General features: G+C 38.5%; 1 protein-coding gene across 11 annotated transcripts in view; it reads left to right on the top strand.

The window, feature by feature from the left end:
- The window catches only part of DMD (dystrophin), a 1,715,077-nt gene that overhangs the window by 1,303,938 nt on the left and 389,618 nt on the right, over positions 1-21,521 (top strand). For all 11 annotated transcript variants that reach the window (XM_030575515.1, XM_030575505.1, XM_030575489.1 and 8 more), the window contains one exon: positions 9,114-9,303. In XM_030575515.1, the coding sequence (XP_030431375.1) occupies positions 9,114-9,303 (190 nt within the window). The remainder of the gene's footprint in view (positions 1-9,113; positions 9,304-21,521) is intronic.

Raw genomic sequence — 21,521 nt, 5'->3', positions numbered from 1 at the left:
AAAGCAACACCCTCCTTTCCCACATACCAAGCAAAGCCTGTTGAGTGCTGCGGTTTTCCTGTTAACTTGCAGCAGCAGAAACCAAACTAATCCCCCCCCATCCAATTATCTGGGATGAGTGCTTTACCCCTCTCCCCACCGCGTGGCTAGTATCAGGGAAGATCCCTGTTAGCCAAACGTGAAAAGCTCAGCGCCAATCGCCCCCTCCCTCCTTGGCTAACTGCAGGGAAGGATTTCTTTTCAGCCACAGGCAAACAGCCCAGTAGGAATGGCCACCTCTGTCCCCTTAATTAAATCCTGTATTTCAACCAGGTTACCATGAACGATATCACTCTCCTGAGGATAACACAGCAAGATAAAGAACAAATGTTTCCTGAATGCCAGCAAACACTGGGACCATACGCTTCCAAGCTTTGTCATGCAATGATACCAGATTACTTGCTACTAGCATGGCGTGGTAAAATGTCCTACCGTGGAGGACGGAATAAGGCTGACCTGCCCAGAAACCTTCTGCAAAGGCTTTTGGAGTACATCCAGAAGAGCTTCATGGAGATGTCCGCTCCATCCCCAGGCACGTTAACAGACTTTTCCAGTAGCTATACTGGCCGCGAATGCATCCCAAGTCCTGAGGGCAAATTTATCATTAAAAAAAGCTTGCTTTTAAACCATGTTTTATATTTACAAAGGTACCCTCACCAGACGTCCCTTCTATGGCTTCATGGTCTGGGATAATGCCTTGGGAGGGTTGGGAGGGTAATTCAGTCAGGTTGAGAAAAAGATCCTGGCTGTTGGGGAGAATGGAGTGCTGTGTGCTCTCTGGAAGCTCGTCGTCCTCCTCCTCCTCATCATCTTCCCCGTCCGCAGAATCCTCAGCCACGGCTGAGATTACCGCCTCCTTGGAATCCACTGCCAAGGGTGGGGGGGTGGTGGTGGCGGCGGCCCCCTCTAGAATTCCATGCAGCTCAGCGTAGAAGCAGCATGTCTGCAGCTCTGCCCCGGACCTTCTGTTTGCTTCTTTGGTTTTCTGGTAGGCTTGTCTGAGCTCCTTAACTTTCATGCGAAACTGTAGTGAGTCCCTATTGTGGCCTCTCTCCATCATGCCCTTGGAGATTTTTTCAAATGTTTTGGCATTTCATCTTTTGGAACATAGTTCTGTTAGCATGGAATCCTCTCACTATATAGCAATCAGATCTGGTACCTCCCATATGGTCCATGCTTGTGCTCTTTTTCGATTCTTGGACTGCATGGTTACCTGTGCTGATGAGCTGTGCGTGGTCACCTGGACTCTCCCCACTGGGCAAACAGGAAATGAAATTGAAACGTTTGCTGGGCTTTTCCTGTCTACCTGGCCAGTGGATCTGAGTTCAGATTGCTGTCCAGAGGGATCACAATGGTGTACTGTGGGATAGCTCCCGGAGGCCAATACTGTTGAATTGTGGCCACACTAACCCTAATCTGAAATGGCAATGTCAATTTCGGCGCTACTCCCCTCATCGGGGAGGAGTACAGAAATTGTTTTTAAGAGCCCTTTATGTCAAAATAAATGGCTTCATTGTGTGGACGGGTGCAAGGTTAATTCAATTTAACGCTGCTAAATTCAAACTAAACCTGTAGTGTAGACCAGGCCAAAGTGTTAGTTAATGTGATTCTAATTCTAAAATCTGTATCTTTTAAGATAGTTTGAATAAATTAGCTTCAGTGTTTGAAGATGATTCATCTCTGAAACACGCACCTACATTTCACTATATATTTTTTTCCTGTGTACTAAATAATTGATCTGTGATTATTAGCATTGATTATCCTGTAATGGGATGTTAGATGGGGTGGGATCTGAGTTACTACAGAGAATTCTTTCCTGAGTGCTGGCTGGTAAGTCTTGCCCACATTCTCAGGGTTTAACTGATCGTTATATTTGGGGTCAGGAAGAAATTTTCCTCCAGGGCAGATTGGCAGAGGCCCTGGAGGTTTCTCGCCTTCCTCTGCAGCATGGGGCACGGGTCACTTGCTGGAGGATTCTCTGCACCTTGAAGTCTTTAAACCATGATTTGAAGACTTCAATAACTCAGACATAGGTTAGCGGTTTGTTACAGGAGTGGGTGAGTGAGATTCTGTGGCCTGCGTTGTGCAGGAGGTCAGACAAGATGACCATAATGGTCCCTTCTGACCTTAAGTCTATGAGTCTATAAATCAACTCCTTTTGTCTTGGATAATGCAAAAAAAAAATTGGGAATTTGAAAATATTTACATCATCCTTTCTGTTAAACTGTGACAAGCTTAGGTATTTGACTTCCTAACATCAGGACATAGTATGAAACACCAGTTCTAAATACATTTATGACAGTGCACTGGGATATGCTCAGTGGTTTTTTTGTTGTTGTTTTACTTTCTGCAGTGTTCATTTATTCTTAAGAAAATAAGAAAGAATATTTATTGTGACAATGTCAGGTCAGGTGGCTACAGGAGAGTGGTCCTGTTGGGATCCTGGAAGTGGGCAGGCTGCCACCTCCCCACTGCTAAAGGACCTCCACCAGCCTAAGGGGAGGATCCACAAGGTCTGGGATCTCAGTTAATTACAGGGGGACAACTAAAGATATAACAGGGACAGGAGTGAGGTCACAGGGCTAAACAAAGGGAACTTGATGGGGACACCAAGCAGAGAACCCTGGACAGTGCCCAGTGCTCCTCAAAGGTGTCAAGGGAGCCAGCAGACGCCACCCAGAGGATCTAGGGTGCATGAGCAGACAGAGGATGGGAAATAGGCCCCGCTGTCGCAGTGGGTTATGTGCTTTTTGTAGTTTACATTGGAATAATACTTTTAACTTGTTATGCTGCTTTTAATCCAGGAATTTAAAAGCACTGTTTAAACATTAAGCCTCACATAATATACCTTGTAAGAACATAAGAACAGCCATACTGGTCCGACCAAAGGTCCATCTAGCCCATAATCCTGTTTTCCAACAGTGGCCAATGCTAGGTGCCCCAGAGGCAATGAACAGAACAGGTAATCATCAAGTGATCCATTCTTTGTTGCCCATTCCCAGCTTCTGGCAAGCAGAGACTAGGAACACCATCTCTGCCCATTCTGGCTAATAGCCATTGATGGAGCTATCCTCCATTAATTTATCTAGTTCTTTTTTGACCCCTGTTAGTGTCTTGGCTTTTGCAACATCCTCTGGCAAAGAGTTCCACAGGTTGACTGTGTGTTGTATGAAGAAATACTTCCTTTTGCTTTAAATCTGTTGTCTATTAATTTCATTTGGTGACCTCTAGTTCTTGTTTTATGAGAAGGAGTAAATAAGACTTCCTTATTTATTTTCTCCATACCAGTCAAGATTTTATAGACCTCAATCATATCCCCCAACCCCCTTAGTCGTAAGGAGCATAAGTATTATGATTGCCATTTTGCAGATGAGTAAATAGGGCAAAAAAGTTTAAATGATTTGCTCAACATCATGTAGTCCGCAGTAGAGCTGGGAATATAACTCAATATCCCTGACTTCTAGGCCTTTGCCACATACCTTTGTAGTATATATTAGTAGGGCTCTGTGTCATAGAGGTTGTAGAAGTCACAGATTCCATGACTTTCCATGATTTCTGCAGTGGCCAGTGTGGCTGACCCCAGGCTGCCCAAGCAGCTGGCTCAAGGGACTGCTGCTCAGGTGAGGTCAACAGCCATGTGGACAAGCTTGATTCAGTGGATACAGCATACTTAGATTTTCAGAGAGCCTTTGACAAGTTCCATTGACAAAAGCTCTTAAGCTGTCATGGGATAAGAGGGAAGGTCCTCTCTTAGATCAGTAACTAGTTAAAAGATAGGACACAAAGAGTAGGAATGATCAGTTTTCAGAATGGAGAGAGGTAAATACAGGTATCCCTGTAGTGGGACCCGTACTATTCAGCATATTCATAAATGATGTGGAAAAGGGGGTAAACAGTGAGGTGGCAAAATTTGCAGATGGTACAAAACTACTCAAGATAGTTAAGTCCAAAGAAGACTGTGAAGAGTTACAAAGGGATGTCACAAAACTGTGTGATTTGACTACAAAGTGGCAATATCAGTGTTGATAAAGCAAAGTAATGCACATTGGAAAACAATCCCAATTATGCATATAAAATGATGGGGTGTAAAGTTGCTGCTACCACTCAAGAAAGAGATCTTGGAGTCATTGTGGATAGTTCTCTGAAATCATCCACTCAATGTGCAGCGGCAGTCAAAAAAGCTAACAATGTTGAGAACAACTAAGGGAAAATATGATAGAAGTATATAAAATCATGACTAATGTGGAGAAAGTAAATAAGGAAGTGTTGTTATTTACTCCTTTTCATAACATAAGAACTAGGGGTCACCAAATGAAATTCATAGTTAGCAGGTTTAAAACAAACAAGAGGAAGTATTTCTTTACACAATGTAGTCAACTTATGGAATTCTTTGCCACAGGATGTTGTGAAGGCCAAGACTGTAACAGAGTTCAAACAAGAACTAGGTAACTTCGTGGAGGATAGTCCCATCAATGGTTATTAGCCAGGATGATCAGGAATGGTGTCCGTAGCCTCTATTTGCCAGAAGCTGGGAATGGGTGACAGGGTGACCTTTTCTATTCATTCCTTCTGAAGCCCCTGACGTTAGCCTCTGTCAGAAGACAGGATACTAGGCTAGTTGGACCATTGGTCTGACCCAGTATAGCTGTTTTTATGTACTTTGTGTTGTATAAAGTTTAGGATTGTTGAATGAAGGTGTCTGAAGAATATTTTTTACTGCTGCATGGTACTTCTAAGATTTCTCCTCTCCTGGGTTCTGATGGAGTCTGCACGTTGTTTATTGCTCTACCCAAGTAGTCTGGCAACTGTGTAACACCCAATTCCTCCCTTTGAGGAGCCCTACCAAGAGAGATGAGTCGGTTGGGGTTGTTTTGTTTTGTTTTGTTTTGTTTTGTTGATGGCTAAATTCTAGAAGGAGGACTGAGTCTCAATTGGCAGTGCCTCAAAGAGCAGAATCAAAGACTTACAGCTGAGCCAAGTTGCTTTTAAACTTTTAAATAGGTTGAGCTGTCCTTATGAGAGCCAGAGAGGAGGCGGGATGTTGATTGATTCTTTCTGAGTCAGGGCAGGGAGTTCTAGAACAGAAGACCTGTTGTTTTATGTTGGTTTTTGTTTTTATACTATTGTTCAGAGTTTATGGACTACTGAGATACAGGAAAAGACAAAGCATCAGATACTTTATTGATTTGTGTCAATCTGGTTGAACACGACCACCAAAAACAACCTAGAAACTGTAAAGAGAGATGGTTTGTATTTCTTAACCTGGATCTTGAACTGTTTCTCCAGCTGTTCTGAACTTTCTGTGCCACAGAAATATAATCCTTTGTTTCAGCCTTTGTGTTTAGCATATTTGAAAGAATGACAAAGCTATTTAAATAAAGTTGGAATGGAAGTGCTTACTTCTGTTACTAGATTCTGTTAATGTAAGTGAAACAAAATCATCTATTTTATTCTATATACGCAGAGCAGGAATTCCTGAAACCACTCTAAGAATGCTATTAACTCTTTTATAGAAAACATTTTATTGAATAAACCATATTAAGGAAACAATAAAGAACTATGAGTAAAACTGTAATTATCTGGATCCCCTTTTGGTAGGAAAGAGACATTAAAGCATTCGATAATTGCATCTTCAGATCAAATTAGTTTCTATGTAAATCTGAGGAACATCCAAACTTCAGATAACCAGTGATTTTGGTTCAATAGCATTAAATTTGAAACATAAACACTTCCCAGATACAGACTTATAACTTTCATATTGTGATGGATTGGGTCACAGAAACCCCCTTGGGAAATGCCAAGTGATGTGCTGAGACTACTTCTGCCTCTGCCTTCCCTGCCAGCTCGGGACCCCAGCACCCTGACTTGCTGAGCCAGACACGCCCATTTGCTCCAGCACAGTCCCAGGATCTGAATTACTTCCCCAAAGCTCAGACCTAACTGAAATCAGCTAACAGAAGTGTTCCTGTCTTTAACACTCAGATGCCCAACTTCCAATGGGGTCTAAAGCCATATAAATCCGTTTTACTCTGTATAAAACTTATACAGGGTATACTCATAAATTGTTTGCCTGCTATAACGCTGATAGAGAGATATGCACAACTGTTTTCCCCCTCCTCCCCCAGGTATTAACACATACTTTGAGTTAATTAATAAGTAGAAAGTGATTTTATTAAATACAGAAAGTAGGATTTAAGTGGTTTCAAGTAGTAACAGACAGCACAAAGTAAGTCACCAAGCAGAATAAAATAAAATGCGCAAATCTATGTCTAATCAAACTGAATACAGATAAGATCCTCACCAGTTCCAGAATGCTCCTGTTTACAGACTAATCTCCTTTTAGCCAAATAACTTTAGTAGAGCATTTGGTGAGTTCTTAGAGAAAGGAATATTGAAATTAAGTACCTAATCAAGAAACATTTAAAGGACAATGGATCTTGGAATGCTCCAATCCACATAAGAAGTCTATTTGAGGATGTTCAAGGTAGCATATAAACAATGGATGCTACCTGTAAAAACTGTGAGTCATGCATGGACATGTGACTTGCCGAGGTGATTCCTAAACTCCATCTTGGAGCTGGACTTTGCTTCTGCTAGCTGCTTTCAGTTAAACCTGCAGCTTTGGGGCAAGTGATTCAGACCCTGGGTCTTTGCTGGAGCAGATGGGAGTGTCTGGCTCAGCAAGACAGGGTGCTGGGGTGTCGAGCTGGCAGGGAAGGCAGGAGTAGAAGTAGTCTTGGCACATCAGTTGGCAGTTCCCCAGGTGTTTTCTGTGATCCAACCCGTCATAGTGGGCACTTGAGCCACTTTTTGATATTACTCATACCAGTGTAAAATTGGAATAATTCTATTGATTTAAAGAGAGCAACTCAAGATTTGCACATATGTAACTGACATCAGAATACAGTCTTTTATCTCTTGAAGAAATAATAAATAAATACATGAATAGCCTGAGACAAGGGATTTTACATGTTTTTTCTTTCCCTGTTACAAAAATGGATTCAGTAATAATAATTACCTTTGTCACAAGGTGATTGAGAAACATGGATTGTGGATTTTAGCTCTGAGTTAATAAATTGTCATTTGACTGAATTGAATTCTCTGCTCTCACACTTCTGAGCTCTGATTGGCTGCTTTAAATCCCTCTGTGTTTACTGGCTGTGTTCATAGTTTGGAAGAATCCTTGATGAAAAAACATGTTAAATAGATAAAGCACGTTAAAACCTTTTTTCAGCCTAATTCATATTTTCCTGGTTCAGCAGCAGCTAAGTATTAGGTTGTGCCTTTTGTTCTTTAGGAACCTAGCCTTCTGGTGACAATAAACAAGATTTGATATTGGCTCTAGCACACAGAAATTGCATGATCTTAGTGTGAATGGGTGGGAAAATTACAGTGTTGGAAAATATTTCTGGGATAATCTGTTGTGCAACTTTCTTTCAGACTACCTAGAAAACTGCATCACTCTTGGACTTCCAACTCAAACATAAATGCTCCTCAGTAGAAAATTGTGTAAATTCAGGTCACATAACTGTTTGTTAGCCAGGAAAAAAGTAGTTTGAATCTTAATATACACTATGCTGAAACATCATGCACAAATATTAAGCTAGCTATTGGTTGACGACTGAACATATGATTGAGCAGTGCAACTCTGGAAATACCTCCCACAATCAGATGTATATGGCAATATGTTTACTGCAGATAGAGGAAGATACATATTGAATTCTGCTGCTTTTTTGTCACACACACATCTGTCAACAGTAGGAGACAATTGTTTGAGAGTCTCCCCAGCAGTAGGATTTTGATGTATAAGAGACCTAGTCTTAACTTCCTTTGCCAATCAGTATATGGAGCTAATATTTAGTTATTAAGCCTATATTTATGAGATGATAAATGTTTAGACTCAACCCTTTTATTATGAATGGTTGCCACTTTCTAAACCTATTCCATATATTCCAAGCTAATGCAGTGAAGACAAAAGAGGAGGCTTCTATCCTGTATGATAGCAATAACTACATTGCTGAAGTATGTGTGCTCAGCAAAAACATCTCCCATGATGAATAAACAACTCATGCATGAGCAGTGCTGCCACCAGATCTTCAGGAGCTGTTTATTGCCTAGTATGCATTTCACATTATAAAGTTACTGTTCAAATAAATTATAGTTTTGCATAATAACTGACAGTCACATATTAATGTGATGTGTCACATGCACGTATTTGAATTTTTAATCCATTTTGAGCCTAAGTTTAATAATCAAAAAGTGTGCATGCAAATAGGACATACATTTTTCTACTAGTTCTGATGGATCAGACCAAATTAACCTAAGGAATTTTCATTACAGGAAGGGTTGGTCCTTGAATATTCTTCTTTACCAAATTGTTATGATTTAGGTTTTTGCCAAAGGCAGAGAAATATTTTTGAGATTTCAAAGGTGATCTTTTATTAAAAAGCTGATATAGATCTTTTTATGGTTATTTTATGGTACAATTTGTGTAAGACCTTTCTATATGGTAGAGCAGCATCATGTCCCTTTGAAAATTTTCTGCATTTTTAGGACACAAGGTGATGAATACAGCTCCCAAAGTTTGCAACTTAGAGGAATTAATAATTGCAGTAAACTATCCTTGCCCCTCAGTGACCAAAAAACTACTTTGTGATTTCCAAGAATTAAACAACCTTGCAGGCAGTAGCAGGCTTATGAGCGATAAGTGAAAAAGCTTTGATCATATTTGAAAGGAATTAACCTTGACTTGTTTGAGTTCCAAAATTCCAGGTACAGTACATTGTGTTCTTTACCAAAGTAATGTCATTTCCTCTAGACTGCAATAGAAAAATGTCATTGTATACCTCCTCCCACCATCCAAAAAGACAGAGATGAACATTAGCTGGGGGCGGGGGGACATACAGTATATAGTGCATCATTCTTATGTACATTTTCGTTCATTATAGTAGCTTATCTACAAATTCTTTTCTCTTGGTTAGTATAGTAAAAACTTGCTGTGGGTTTGTTTTTTAAAAATCTACACTTGTTCTGATTTCTGTGAGTGCTGCATTTGACTGTTTGTGCTTGCACAGGGTTAGTGAGCGAGAAGCTGAACTGGAAACAGCTCTAAGGCTGCTGCAGCAGTTCTACCTGGATCTGGAAAAGTTCCTTGCCTGGCTTACAGAAGCAGAGACAACTGCCAATGTCCTGCAGGATGCTACACACAAGGAAAGGATACTAGAGGACACGAAAGAGGTTCGGCAGCTCATGAAACAGTGGCAGGTAAGTCAAGTGCTTTAGCTATATAGACCTGCATGGATGCAAGATCGTGATTTTTTTGTGCTTGTGCTTGATGTTTAACTTATTTTAAATTGAAATGAAATTGAAAATAATATCAATTGTGGTACTGATGTTTAAATGTTGCTTTGGGGAATTCCTTTAAAAAATGGGTGACGCATTCTGATTCTGTTTAACATCGTGGTCTTTCAGTGACTGAGTCATTTAGACACGGAATGAGATACTGTGTGTTTTGAAGCACAACTTAAAACAAACTGAAATAAACTTTGCTGAAACAGATATTTAGATTTTGTATATTGCAGAAAAAATAATTATGGTGCTGATGCAGAGTCTTAACGTAAGAGTTATTGACATATATGAGTGTTTGTTATGCATTTCTGATATTTATAGCAGTCCTGTATGTATTGTGTCTAGTTTATTCTCTGTTGTTTAACTAAATTAGTTTTGCTCCATTACTTTCAAACACTTCAAAAATATTAGTCTGGCATTTGGCTGATTTTTGTTCAAGTGCTCAGTTGGAATAAAAGAAGATGACCTGTCAGAGTTAATGATCATACAATTTTCAGACAATTGTTTTCCTTAGATAAAAAAGAAAATTGCTTTCTCTACCTTTAATGCTAAGAAAGAGAGGATGGTGTGTTTTTTTGGTAAGAGAGTCTTGATAAGAAAAGATTCATCTTTAGAGATGGACTATTATGGCTGAGGCACTTATATTTGCATTGTGCTCCCTTAATAGGGATATGTGTTCACAGACTTGTTAAATTATTGTGATGCATATAAGGCAGAGCTGTATTGTAAAATGTACTTTAGCTTCACCTTGGTAATAAATTCACCCACATCCAAATCTAGAAAATCCAGAGTCTGGAGATGATAATAGTTAATTTGTTTGTAAATTAATTTAAATGTGAATTAATTGAAAATTACAGAGATTGTGTTCCATAAATAACATTAGGTTAGAGATAGTGTTACCTTTTTTCTCAAATGCACTTCATAGTATTTATTCTACTATAACTTGTTTTTCCATTGTAATGCTAATGCATTATTAATAAACTCCATTACACTGTACTTAAAAAGCCAGAAATGCTGCGTTCCTTGGAAATCAATTCTGGACCACTTTTTGCTTGAAAAGTAGATTATGGCTATCTAATGTTTTTATTTTAAAAATACTGAAAATTTTCACCCCTCTGTGTCTGACTTTAGTTGGTATGATCCTCGAGAAGTAGTTATGAAAGGGAGATCATGCTATATTGAATTAGACCATTTATATCCAGTACAATCCATCTCTTTTCACTCTCAAGAATCTGATTTTTTTGGTTGCTACTGGAATTAAAAAGTTTTCCAATTTCTCCTTTTACACTTCTATGTTGTGTGCAATATTAGCAATATTTTAATTTGGCGTGGTAACTTTTGTATGTCACATAAAAATGGGACATCCATCAAAACAGTTCCTTGCATAGAGAAGTCTAGTATTTTATTCTTAAATATAGTTGGAATTATATTTGGCCAGAAACACCATGTTTTCAGCCTGCATTGCTTTTTAAAGTTACTGTGGAGGGAGTCATCCTTGGATGAAGAAAGCAGAGCACATACAATAAAATATGAAAAAGAAACATTTAAAATTAATGTTAGCCTCAACTTTAAACAACCTACAGAGTAAATGAAATAAAAAATAATTGTACTGTACATTAAAATAAATTTTTAAAAACCTTGGGTGTTGTCTTTTAAAGGAATTTTTGCACTACCATAACTTTGAATTTGCTTCAGGGTTTTTGCTATGTTTAAAAAATGTCTTCCTCATATATGAAGGGCAAAATGTGTAGCAGTTTCTCTGTTTGCTTCCTTTTCAAGATGCAAACACCATTCTGTTCACTGTTTGATCTTGGCTGTGCAGAAAGAGCAGTGATTCTTACATATTAAAAAGAAACATTAGTATGCAAAGACACAGCAGCAGCTGTTTTATTGTCGCTTACTCACAACTGATTCATATATATCTGTCCACCCATGGAGCAGTAATTTTTGACTTTTGGTGAAGGCTGATGTGTAGAAGGGGGGAAAATATCTTCACGAAATATCTTTTTTTTTCTCTAGCTCTCTGTCAATCTCTCTATATATAACTTGATACTTTTGGCTAGAGTATTTGCCTATCACTGTTTACCAGCCACTTCATAGCATGTTTAAACCTCCAGAAAACCTCATGATTCATGAGTGCTGCAAGCACAAGTGGATTAGGAAATGTCTTTCTCTTGAGTGGAATTAATGTGGTTGATGTCGCTATGGAATTTGTTAGAATTTTTTTCCTCCTCATGTAAGGAACGGTACAGGGTGGGAAAGTGCCTATTCCTTCCCATACTCAACTCCAAGGCATTTTCATTGAGGTAAATGAAGTTGTGCTGGGTGCTTTAAGGGGAAAAAACCCTTTTTGATAAAAGTGATTAGCATGATTTTCTATTACATGAAATCATCATTGTTATAAGAGCTGCCTATAATTAACTTAAAAGTAGTGCATCATTGCAAACCAGAGGACAGGTACTAAGTTTCACTAACTTTTAAGTTCAGGGCTATGTTTTGAAACAGTTCAAGTGTTTATTCACTTAATACTGCACTACTTATCATGCGTGAGATTGACCTCCGATTTCTGCTTTAAAGACTGGGAATATTCCTCAAATGATAAGGGTCATTCGTATAGCAATTAAGTATTAATATGTATGGAACTTATCTGGAGAACAGACTGCTAGTCTGCATCCAATTCTGTTTGCTCAGTAGTGTATCACTGACTCTTTGGTTATGATGGCAGTATTGCTCACAAATCCAAACCATCATCATAAAAAAAATATATGAGCAAATTAATAAATTATTCTTATTATTTATTGTGGGCCAGCTATGTACCTGTTGCTCTACAAAACAGAAAGGTCAGTGGCCCTTATCCCCAGGGACTTATGATATAGCAAATAAATGATTATCTAGAAACATTATGCATACACGATACGTACTGTGACGGTCATATCATCACTTGATCAGTGGTATTGAATAATGTGATTAGAATGTATACAGCACGTTATGCATGTTAAGTAGTCTATAGACATTAACTAATCATCACAAGAACCTGTGATGTTTGCTGGTAAGCATTACTATCCCCCTGTGAGAAGAAGCAAGAAGGGAAACTGAGATCAAAGGTGAAGTGACTTGCCCAAAATCATACCATGAGTAAGTGTCAGAGCCGATATTACAATGCAGGAACTCCTGACTGCAGCTGAGCGATATCCCATGAATAATTTCCATGATTTAAAAAATGTTCACATCTCAAATTAGGATGAATAGTCAAATTCCTGAAGATATTCACAAACTGAATGACCCAAAATGAAAAAGAATTGGTTTATTGTAATGTTACATTTTGCTAATTTGGAACATTATGGAACATTATTTCAATCTAACCTTTCTTCAGTTTCAATTTATAAATGAAATCCATTTTGAACATGAAATCCAGAATTTTTCATTGAAAATTGTAAAAAAAAAAAAGTGTTGACAACTTTAAAACTTTTTTCTCAATTTTTTGAGAATTGGGAAACCCAACCTTGTTTCACAAAGTTTCAGTTAAGATGAATTGCTGTTCTTCACTGAAAAACATTATTAAAAATTTTCCTTGCTAGCTCTACTTCTGACTCCCAATTCTCTTCTCTTTAAAAATAATTATATAGATAGTAAATATTTGTCACTGTGACACACTGATTTAATGGATAGGAAACTTGACTGGATCTGCAAGCTGCCGGACAGTTTTAGGATAAAGGAGGAATGTATACAGGGATAGGTCCCTCTTCCTTGGCATTGCAGTTGGACAACCAGAAAGATGCAAGGCAGTTGGCTCTTTCCTCCAACAATCATTTCTTTAAAGCTTGTCCTGGTTTTTTTTTTTCATGCTCCTTGCCCCATTTTTAGCAGAACACATGGTCCGTCTATCAGTTATATAGTATAGGGACTGGGTTTTTAGGTTGCTGTGTGCCTAAGTGATTGTTTGTTCAAATAACAAGGAAGTAACTTTTCTCATCTAGGCCAAATTGGCTGGGGCATAGAGGGGTTTTCCCCTTCCTCATAGTGTCATGGAGACACAGATGAAATAGATATAGGATTTAGGAATTTTTAACATTAGAAATTGTATGAATGTCAGCTGGTCACAACATGCAGCAGATGTCCAGTGCTGGTGAACGGCCAAGGAGCCAGTGACTAGTAAATGCAAGACATGGGTTTCCGCTGATGGACTCCATGTCATTGGGCAAAAGGGAGCCCTGAAGTCCATGCAGGCCGGATTTCAGTGCCTGATAAAAGCTGCTTTTTCGATTTCATTTATTTAACTAAAACAACATGTATATATTGCACAACTGTGACCTGTTTTTTCTATTTCTTACTCTTCCCCTCCGAGTTATACTACCCAGGGTAAAAGCAGCAAAGAATCCTGTTGCACCTTATAGACTAACGGAAGTTTTGGAGCATGAGCTTTCGTGGGTGAATACCCATTTCGTGAGATGCATGTAGTGGAAATTTCCAGGGGCAGGTATATATATGCAAGCAAGCTAGAGATAACGAGGTTAGTTCAGTCAGGGAGGATGAGGCCTGTTCTAGCAGTTGAGGTGTGAAAACCAAAGGAGGAGAAACTGGTTTTGTAGTTGGCAAGCCATTCACAGTCTTTGTTCAATCCTGAGCTGATGGTGTCAAATTTGCAGATGAACTGAAGCTCAGCAGTTTCTCTTTGAAGTCTAGTCCTGAAGTTTTTTTGCTGCAGAATGGCCACCTTAAGGTCTGCTATAGTGTGGCCAGGGAGGCTGAAGTGTTCTTCTACAGGTTTTTGTATATTACCATTCCTAATATCTGGTTTGTGTCCATTTATCCTTTTCCGTAGAGACTGTCCAGTTTGGCCGATGTACATAGCAGAGGGGCATTGCTGGCATATGATGGCGTATATTACATTGGTGGACATGCAGGTGAATGAACCAGTGATGGCGTGGCTGATCTGGTTAGGTCCTGTGATGGTGTCGCTGGTGTAGATATGTGGGCAGAGTTAGCATCGAGGTTTGTTGCATGGATTGGTTCCTGACCTAGAGTTACTATGGTGCAGTGTGCAGTTAGTGGTGAGAATATGTTTCAGGTTGGCAGGTTGTCTGTGGGCGAGGACTAGCCTGCCACCCAAGGCCTGTGAAAGTGTGGGATCATTGTCCAGGATGGGTTGTAGATCCCTGATGATGTGTTGGAGGTGTTTTAGCTGGGGACTGTATGTGATGGCCAGTGGAGTCCTCTTGATTTCTTTCTTGGGTTTGTCTTGCAGTAGGAGGCTTCTGGGTACACGTCTGGCTCTGTTGATCTGTTTCCTTATTTCCTCATGCGGGTATTGTAGTGTAACCCAGGGTCATGTGTGAATGAAAGTGGATCTCTTACAAGCAGATAAGGAAAGTTGGAAGCATCTATAGAGCAATAAATACAACTGGGAAAGAGGGAGGAAACAGATTTTCTTTTCTAGCAATTCCACTGAAATTCAACTGCCATCCAGAAGATTGTTTTCTTGAGAACAGAAATAGAGCCCTTAATGTTTGCTATGTGACGTTGTCATGCAGCAGTGAAGACAGGCAGAATTTACAGAACAAATCATGAAAGTGTTTTGTTTTTGTTTTGGAGAAAGTTTAAAGTGTTTCAAACAAAGACAATTATTATGGAGTGAGTCTAGTATCTGCTGTGACTCTGATCATAACAGTGAACAAGGTATGGGAAACGATCAAATAAAGATTGTATCCTTAATTTATTTTAAAGCTCAGTCTAATTAAACTGCATTTGGTGAGGATCATCTCATGTTAATTCTTTAGGGGGATGGATGCAGCTTACACTTCCCCCTCATACTAAATTAATTTAAGATGGAACACCTGGGCTAGTATAAAGAATGTTTAAGCAGAGCTGTGCAGAGAAAGGTAATTGCATTTTGCAGAGAATATCAAAATTTGATTTCATTCTGATTTGGAATGAAAACCAAACATTTCAAAGTTCTCCATGGAAAGGAAAACCCTGGGGAACTCGAACCTGAGGTAATCCTGGGGCTGGGTTCCCCCAGGCTACAGACCCTGAAAGTCCAGCAGTCTCTGACTCCAATGAAATCTGCATAGCCGCTTGGCCCTAAGCCAAGGAACATGGGAGCTCAGGATGCTGAAGAGCAGGGAACTTGGAAGCTCGGCTTCCCTTTGCTTCTAGGTTCCTGGCTTCTTGTCAGCCTGCCTAATGAGCTGCAGAGAAACCCAAGAGCTTTGGATCCATGATTCCCAGAGCTTCCTGGCCCTTGGCTCTTCATTAGCCCATCACGTGGACTGCTGAGGAGCCAGGTAGGTGAGGTGGGAGGAAACCAGCCAGGTTTCTGACGGAAGCCTGCTTGTTTTCCATTGGACCTTAGTCTAAATCAAACTATCTCCATGGAATGTTTCAGTTTCCATGAAACAGTGTTCTCTCATGGAAAAATGTTTTGTCAGACAATTTCTGGCTAGCTCTATTTTTAAGACACATATGATTGAAACCAAAAGCATGGCAGTTAGAGGCTTTGTGCATAAATCTCCTGCAACAGGCCACAGGCAATTAAATTTTAAGCATGAGGAGATGAGAATATGCAATAGAACTGAATCTAGATTTAGCTTTTCAGTACATCTTTCCTATGAACTATGTGTCAAAGCACTTACTAGACAGCAAGTTAGACACTGGTAGTGCAATGATCATGCATAGGGAAATATAGTAGCCACTTGCAGCAGGCACTAGCTCATACACCAGTTTGAGCATCAGGTTTGCCAATAAACTGTTATAGGCAACATGCTCAAAAACAAGAGGATGTGAAAAGATGCTAAAAAAAAAGAGTGAGATGTTAATGGGATTTTAAGAGTAATGGTGTTTTACTTTTCTTTTCCACTGGAGGTAATTAATGTGTAGGGAGGTAATTAATGTGTAGAACAGAGTAGAAAAGATAGCAAGGGAAACTTCAGCCACATAGACAAGCTAAAAGAAAAATTAAACAACTAATTAGAGAGGGAACGTTGTCCTCAACACTAAAACTATCCTGTTTACTTTACAGAAAGTGTCATGAGGTTCTAGACAGACAGACCCAAAAGAGACAGACAAGTCTTAATTTCAACTTCACTGTGCCAGCCAGTCACAGAGAAGTTAAGGGGGAGTTCACTTCAAGGTAGAGCAGGCAATGTTTGCCATCAGGACCACTGGTAGGGCAATTATTCAGTAGAGCTTTTCTGCAGCCCCACCAATGAATGCTGCTAAAGGAGAAGTACTGATTTAATGGATATCCTGGCCATAACAACTTCCCAAAAAGTTATGCCCATTTTTAAGCTCCCTCGGTCTCACAGGCTGACTTTTTGCCACAGGGGCTTTGAGGCAGGATTTTTGAACTCAGCCTTGATGAATCAAGACCACAGTATGGGAAACTAAATGTAGGTTTCCAAGCAGTGTTTTTTCCCACTGAGTCGCAGAAATTTCCAAGTTTTATCATTATCTTTTTAAAATCCTTTGAAACAGACTTGCTCTAAAAAAGATGTATAGTCTGCCCAGAAATAGCGTGAGGGTGTGTGTGTATATGTATGTGAGAGATTCTAGTAACTGTGACAATAATGATAGAGGGTGCTAATAAGGATTAATGGGCTATTTCTTCCCTCTCGTAATTCCATTGGCTCACAAAATGAATTTGGCCCATTATAATTTGAGGACATTAAGTAGAAAAATTCATCTTTGATAAAGATTTTATCTTCAGAAATATTGGAACCCCCCTAAATTTAAGGGTCAAGTGTATATTTATTTCTTCATTTGTTACTAATGATTTGAGTATATCAAGGGAACATGTCTCTAACCTCTAAGGTTTTGCTATCCATTCTAAAACTCTCAATATTTTTGAAGCAACTAGGGAAATTAATGTTCCATTGGGTGAATAGGACTTTGTATAACATAAATAATTTGTCTGGGGACTTCACACATTTAGAGGTGTTTCTTTTGATTCTGTTGATCAGAAATCATTACATCAGAACTCATGAGTAGAAAATAAGGTTAATATGCCCTCAGCACTCAACAGTTCATTCACGGAGGAAGGGGGGAAGTCAAACGTAACTGTACATTCTGATTTCCTGATGATGTAATTATATTAAACCTGTGCATTATAATACGTTTGTTTCTACAAGCATGTATTTGCATGCATCATTTGTCTGAACTGACAGCTGTTTAATAGTTGAGGTGATTTGCACATTTATAACACTTTCTGGAGAATTTTCACACTATACATAATAGTTACTCCAAGGAGTTATGTAATTATATGTTGTGTTTTATTAGCTAATTTAAATACATCGTGTGTTCCCTTGAGGCCTAGATTGATACATGGCCCTATGAGGGAGATGAAAATAATGAACTTTACTGTGTGCTTTAGCACTTGTGGTAATATGAAACCTCAGCTATGTTAATTACCCTTGTGGTTTGTCTTTGTTGCAATAATTATATGTGACATTTCTTTCCAGTTTATGTAATATTAGACATAATTCAGAAATTGGCATGGATTTATCCAGTTATTATATCGATGTATTTTTTTTATAAATTAAGCCTGTAGATCAATTTAATTAGATGTTTATATCCGTATAAAATTTAAGAAAGCAAGAATCCATGTGACAACTGTTTATTTAAACAATAACCTGAGCGTGCTTCCTGTTTATGAGATAGCAAATGTATCCTGGTCAAAATGAACTCTGATGTTGAATGCCAAGGTTCTTATAACACATACATTCTTATACCAAAAGTCCAAGAGTTTCTTAGACAGGGTATTGTTACTCTAAAAGATATATCATTGGGGTAATACTATTGGCCTGAAATGTGTAACAAAATATTTCTCTTACCTCCTACCTTACCTTATTCAGTTATCTTCACTTCCCCCAGCACCTGAACAACTTTATATCCACAAGAGCTGAGGATGTACTTGTACCAAAAATGAAAGCAATGTGCTGTATTTTAAGTTACATTTAAAAATGAATGGTAGATGTCCTATGTAATCAACTCAGTGTTAGTTTTAAGTAAAAACACAGGAGTCAGATAACAACTGAGGAGTCTGTGTCCAAATTTCTCCTCAGATTTGCTTCAGGATGGAACCATGGCTTGTGAGAGAAACCCACCTTGGTTTCCTGTAGCAGCCTGCTCTCAGTAGCAGAGAGTTTAGATACATCTCTTGTACTTGGTAACATAGCAATGCTTTGAGAAAATAGAGTCCTTCCAACTCAGTTTTAAACTTAAAGCAGAATACGTGAATCTTGTCGCAAGAATGGCCTTATCTCTACAAAAGGTGTTTGGGATTGGGTGGTGAACATAGCTGACAGGGAGTTAAAAAAAGAAGCAGTAAAGCTGTTGTTAGATTTATTTGATTTTAATAACAAAAGAAATGATTTTGTAGTAATCCATTTGATGTGTCCATAACTGTATTCTCTCCCTGTGCTCTGTCTGGCTGATTTATGTAGACACTATCTAGTAGCTTGCTAATATCTGGACAGTGAGTAAGTAAATTTCTTTACTCTAGCTGCTAAAGATTCTCAAACAAATATATAAAAGCATTTATATCTAAAAAAAAATTACATTTGTTACCAAATTTGATGTGGCAAATTTGCTTTTTACAGTGAAAAACCACCAATATTGCATCACAAACTCTACTCTATGTTCTGAAGTGGCATAATAATTGTCAGGCCCATCTTGACTGCTGTGAAGTTTAAAACAGTTTGAATATTGAGCTTTACACAGAAATGCTGTTACAACGTCATCTATAATGTGGCAACATATCATCCCATAATGAATGACTGAATAAGTGAGTCTGAGAGGTATCCTACTTGGGAAATATTATAAAAAAAATATCACTTGGGACTGTCTAGTTGAATCTACAGGCAAAGTGTTTGCCCTTCACAGTATGTATATTACTTCTAGGGAAAATTCACCTTTGGCAAGGATTCTTTAGTATTATTCAGATGGGAGTAAACTCCATCATGGTCAGGGAAATCACCTAACTTTCCCATCAGTTTCTTAATAGATTTTAATAAGGAGATCCCAGGACTCCCTGAGATCAGTACATCAGTGGGAGGGTGGAGGGGAGGCAGAGGGTTGAAAGAGAGAGATCAAAGGGGAAAAGAGGAGGAAAGAACTGAAGGGGAGAGGTATTAATAAATTTTAAAACCAAATGGTAATGACTCCTGAGGATGGAAGCTGGTGGAGTTAGCATCTTGGGAAATTGAAAGGAGGCAGTTAAAGGCTAAGTGTGGTAAGAGCATGTATTTCAGAAACAACTTAAGGATTCCTTCTGGTAGCTCAGAAATAACCATGTCCTCAGCAGATAAACTCCAGCCTTTGGCCTCCAAATTTATGTACCAAGGATATGGTTCTTATTTCTTTAACAGGGATTCTCCTTAAGTTATCATGCAACTAATAATATGCTATGCCGCCATTAGCTGGCCGAGCTGAATCCAGTTTTTTAAATCTTGAGTTCTAAATTGAGAGCATAGTGTCAGTATGACACCTTAGGGAAGGCAGCACCTGGGAACTGCTAACATGCTCCTGAAGAGAGAATTTAAACTACAATCCTTTTAGTTAGGCCTATAATCCTTACAAACTTCTTATTCCCCTGTCTTCATACTGTACCACTAGTTTGCAGATAGGACTTACTTTATAAAAAAATGAAACAAAAGGAATGTTTTCTATCAGTGTTTGTATTTTAAATTGAATGATAGCTGGTCATTGAGTTAGGGGTTGCGAAAAGGATTGAGGAGAAGAAAGGGATTAGTTTTGCGAAGTAGTAGCTCAGACAGAATTTTGACTTCACTAGATCTCCTATATACATGAAGTACAGTACAAAAAAAACCTTACTCTCAGGTGTAGAATTCAGGTTCAATGAGTTCACTGTTTTTAAATCGGTTTATAAAAATAAACAGATGTTTTAGACAAGTGGCATAAGGGCCCAACGACCTTTAAAGCAGTTTTAAATGTCATACTTTTCCACTACATTAAGATTAATGTGCTGTTATACGTGACACGATAAAGATAGTTATCATCCCAAAGAGCTGGCAGTCTATAATCCTTCAAACGTGCACATGAGTAGACCCACTGAAGTCAATGGGACTACTCTCATATGTAAAATTAAATCCATGCATAAGAGTTTGCAGGGTTAAGTCCTAAAGGACAAGCATACAGAAGACAGGACATACTGGTAAATCTAGAAGAAAGACTGATATAAGAAGTAATTTTAATTATGTTTGTTTTTAATTACTGATGACCACCTGTCCTCTGGATGGGAGTTTTTTAATGGTTCCATGTAGAGGTGCTTCAGTTTTATTTAAAAGAATGAAAAAATTAATATTTCACAGCCAGCCTGGTGGTAAAGCAGCATTCTGAAAGATTGGCATCCTGCCGGTCTTGATTCTGAGCCTATATGATTTTATTTAGCTTTATCAATGATAGTACTTTCAATGTCATTTCCATATTGCCGTGTGTTTTGGTGTAGGAAAAGGCATGGAGAAGAGGAACAGGAGGCTTTTTGGTGCTCTGGGGAATGGGAATGAAAGAAAAAGAAGAAAGATGAGAATTAAGAATAGCCGTGCGCCACTAAGTCACTGCATGGTGCTGTGTTAGTTATGAGCTAAATATTTCCAGAAAAGTCTAGATGCTGTTTGTCAATGGTAAATCTGCAGTGCCACAGCTGTTCTTCCTAGCTGGATGTCAGAGAGAGAGAGTAGTAAGAAAATCTGTGAGGGGAGGGAAATGAATACAATGCATAAATTAAAAAGCAGTGTGATTGATTAATTTGGAATGATCTTTTTTAATAAGAAAAAGAGTAAAAGTGTTAAATGCTGCACAGTTCATGTGTGGAATTTAATGGATTTATTTGTGCATGCTGCACCAAAGTGTCTTGTTTTACAAGTTGATTGTATATATTTTACAAATGTTGTATTTCTGTTAGAAAATATCAACCCTTTATTTTATTTTTTGATTAATTGATCTGGCACTTATTGAGTGGAATGAGAGGAAGCAATATTCTTAAAGATTCCTGTTATAGAAAAAAAAAGTGACGTTTTACTTCTGAGCAATTGTAATGTAAATAAGTATAATACTTTACTGATAAACAAAACAATTTGACATTTTCATGGCAAAATATATAAAGCCTTCTTTCCAGA

The sequence above is a fragment of the Gopherus evgoodei genome, chromosome 1 (assembly GCF_007399415.2).
Source record: "Gopherus evgoodei ecotype Sinaloan lineage chromosome 1, rGopEvg1_v1.p, whole genome shotgun sequence".
Lineage (NCBI taxonomy): Eukaryota > Metazoa > Chordata > Testudines > Testudinidae > Gopherus > Gopherus evgoodei.
Note: the sequence above shows the minus strand (reverse complement) of the source record. Positions and strands in the feature narration are given on the sequence as shown.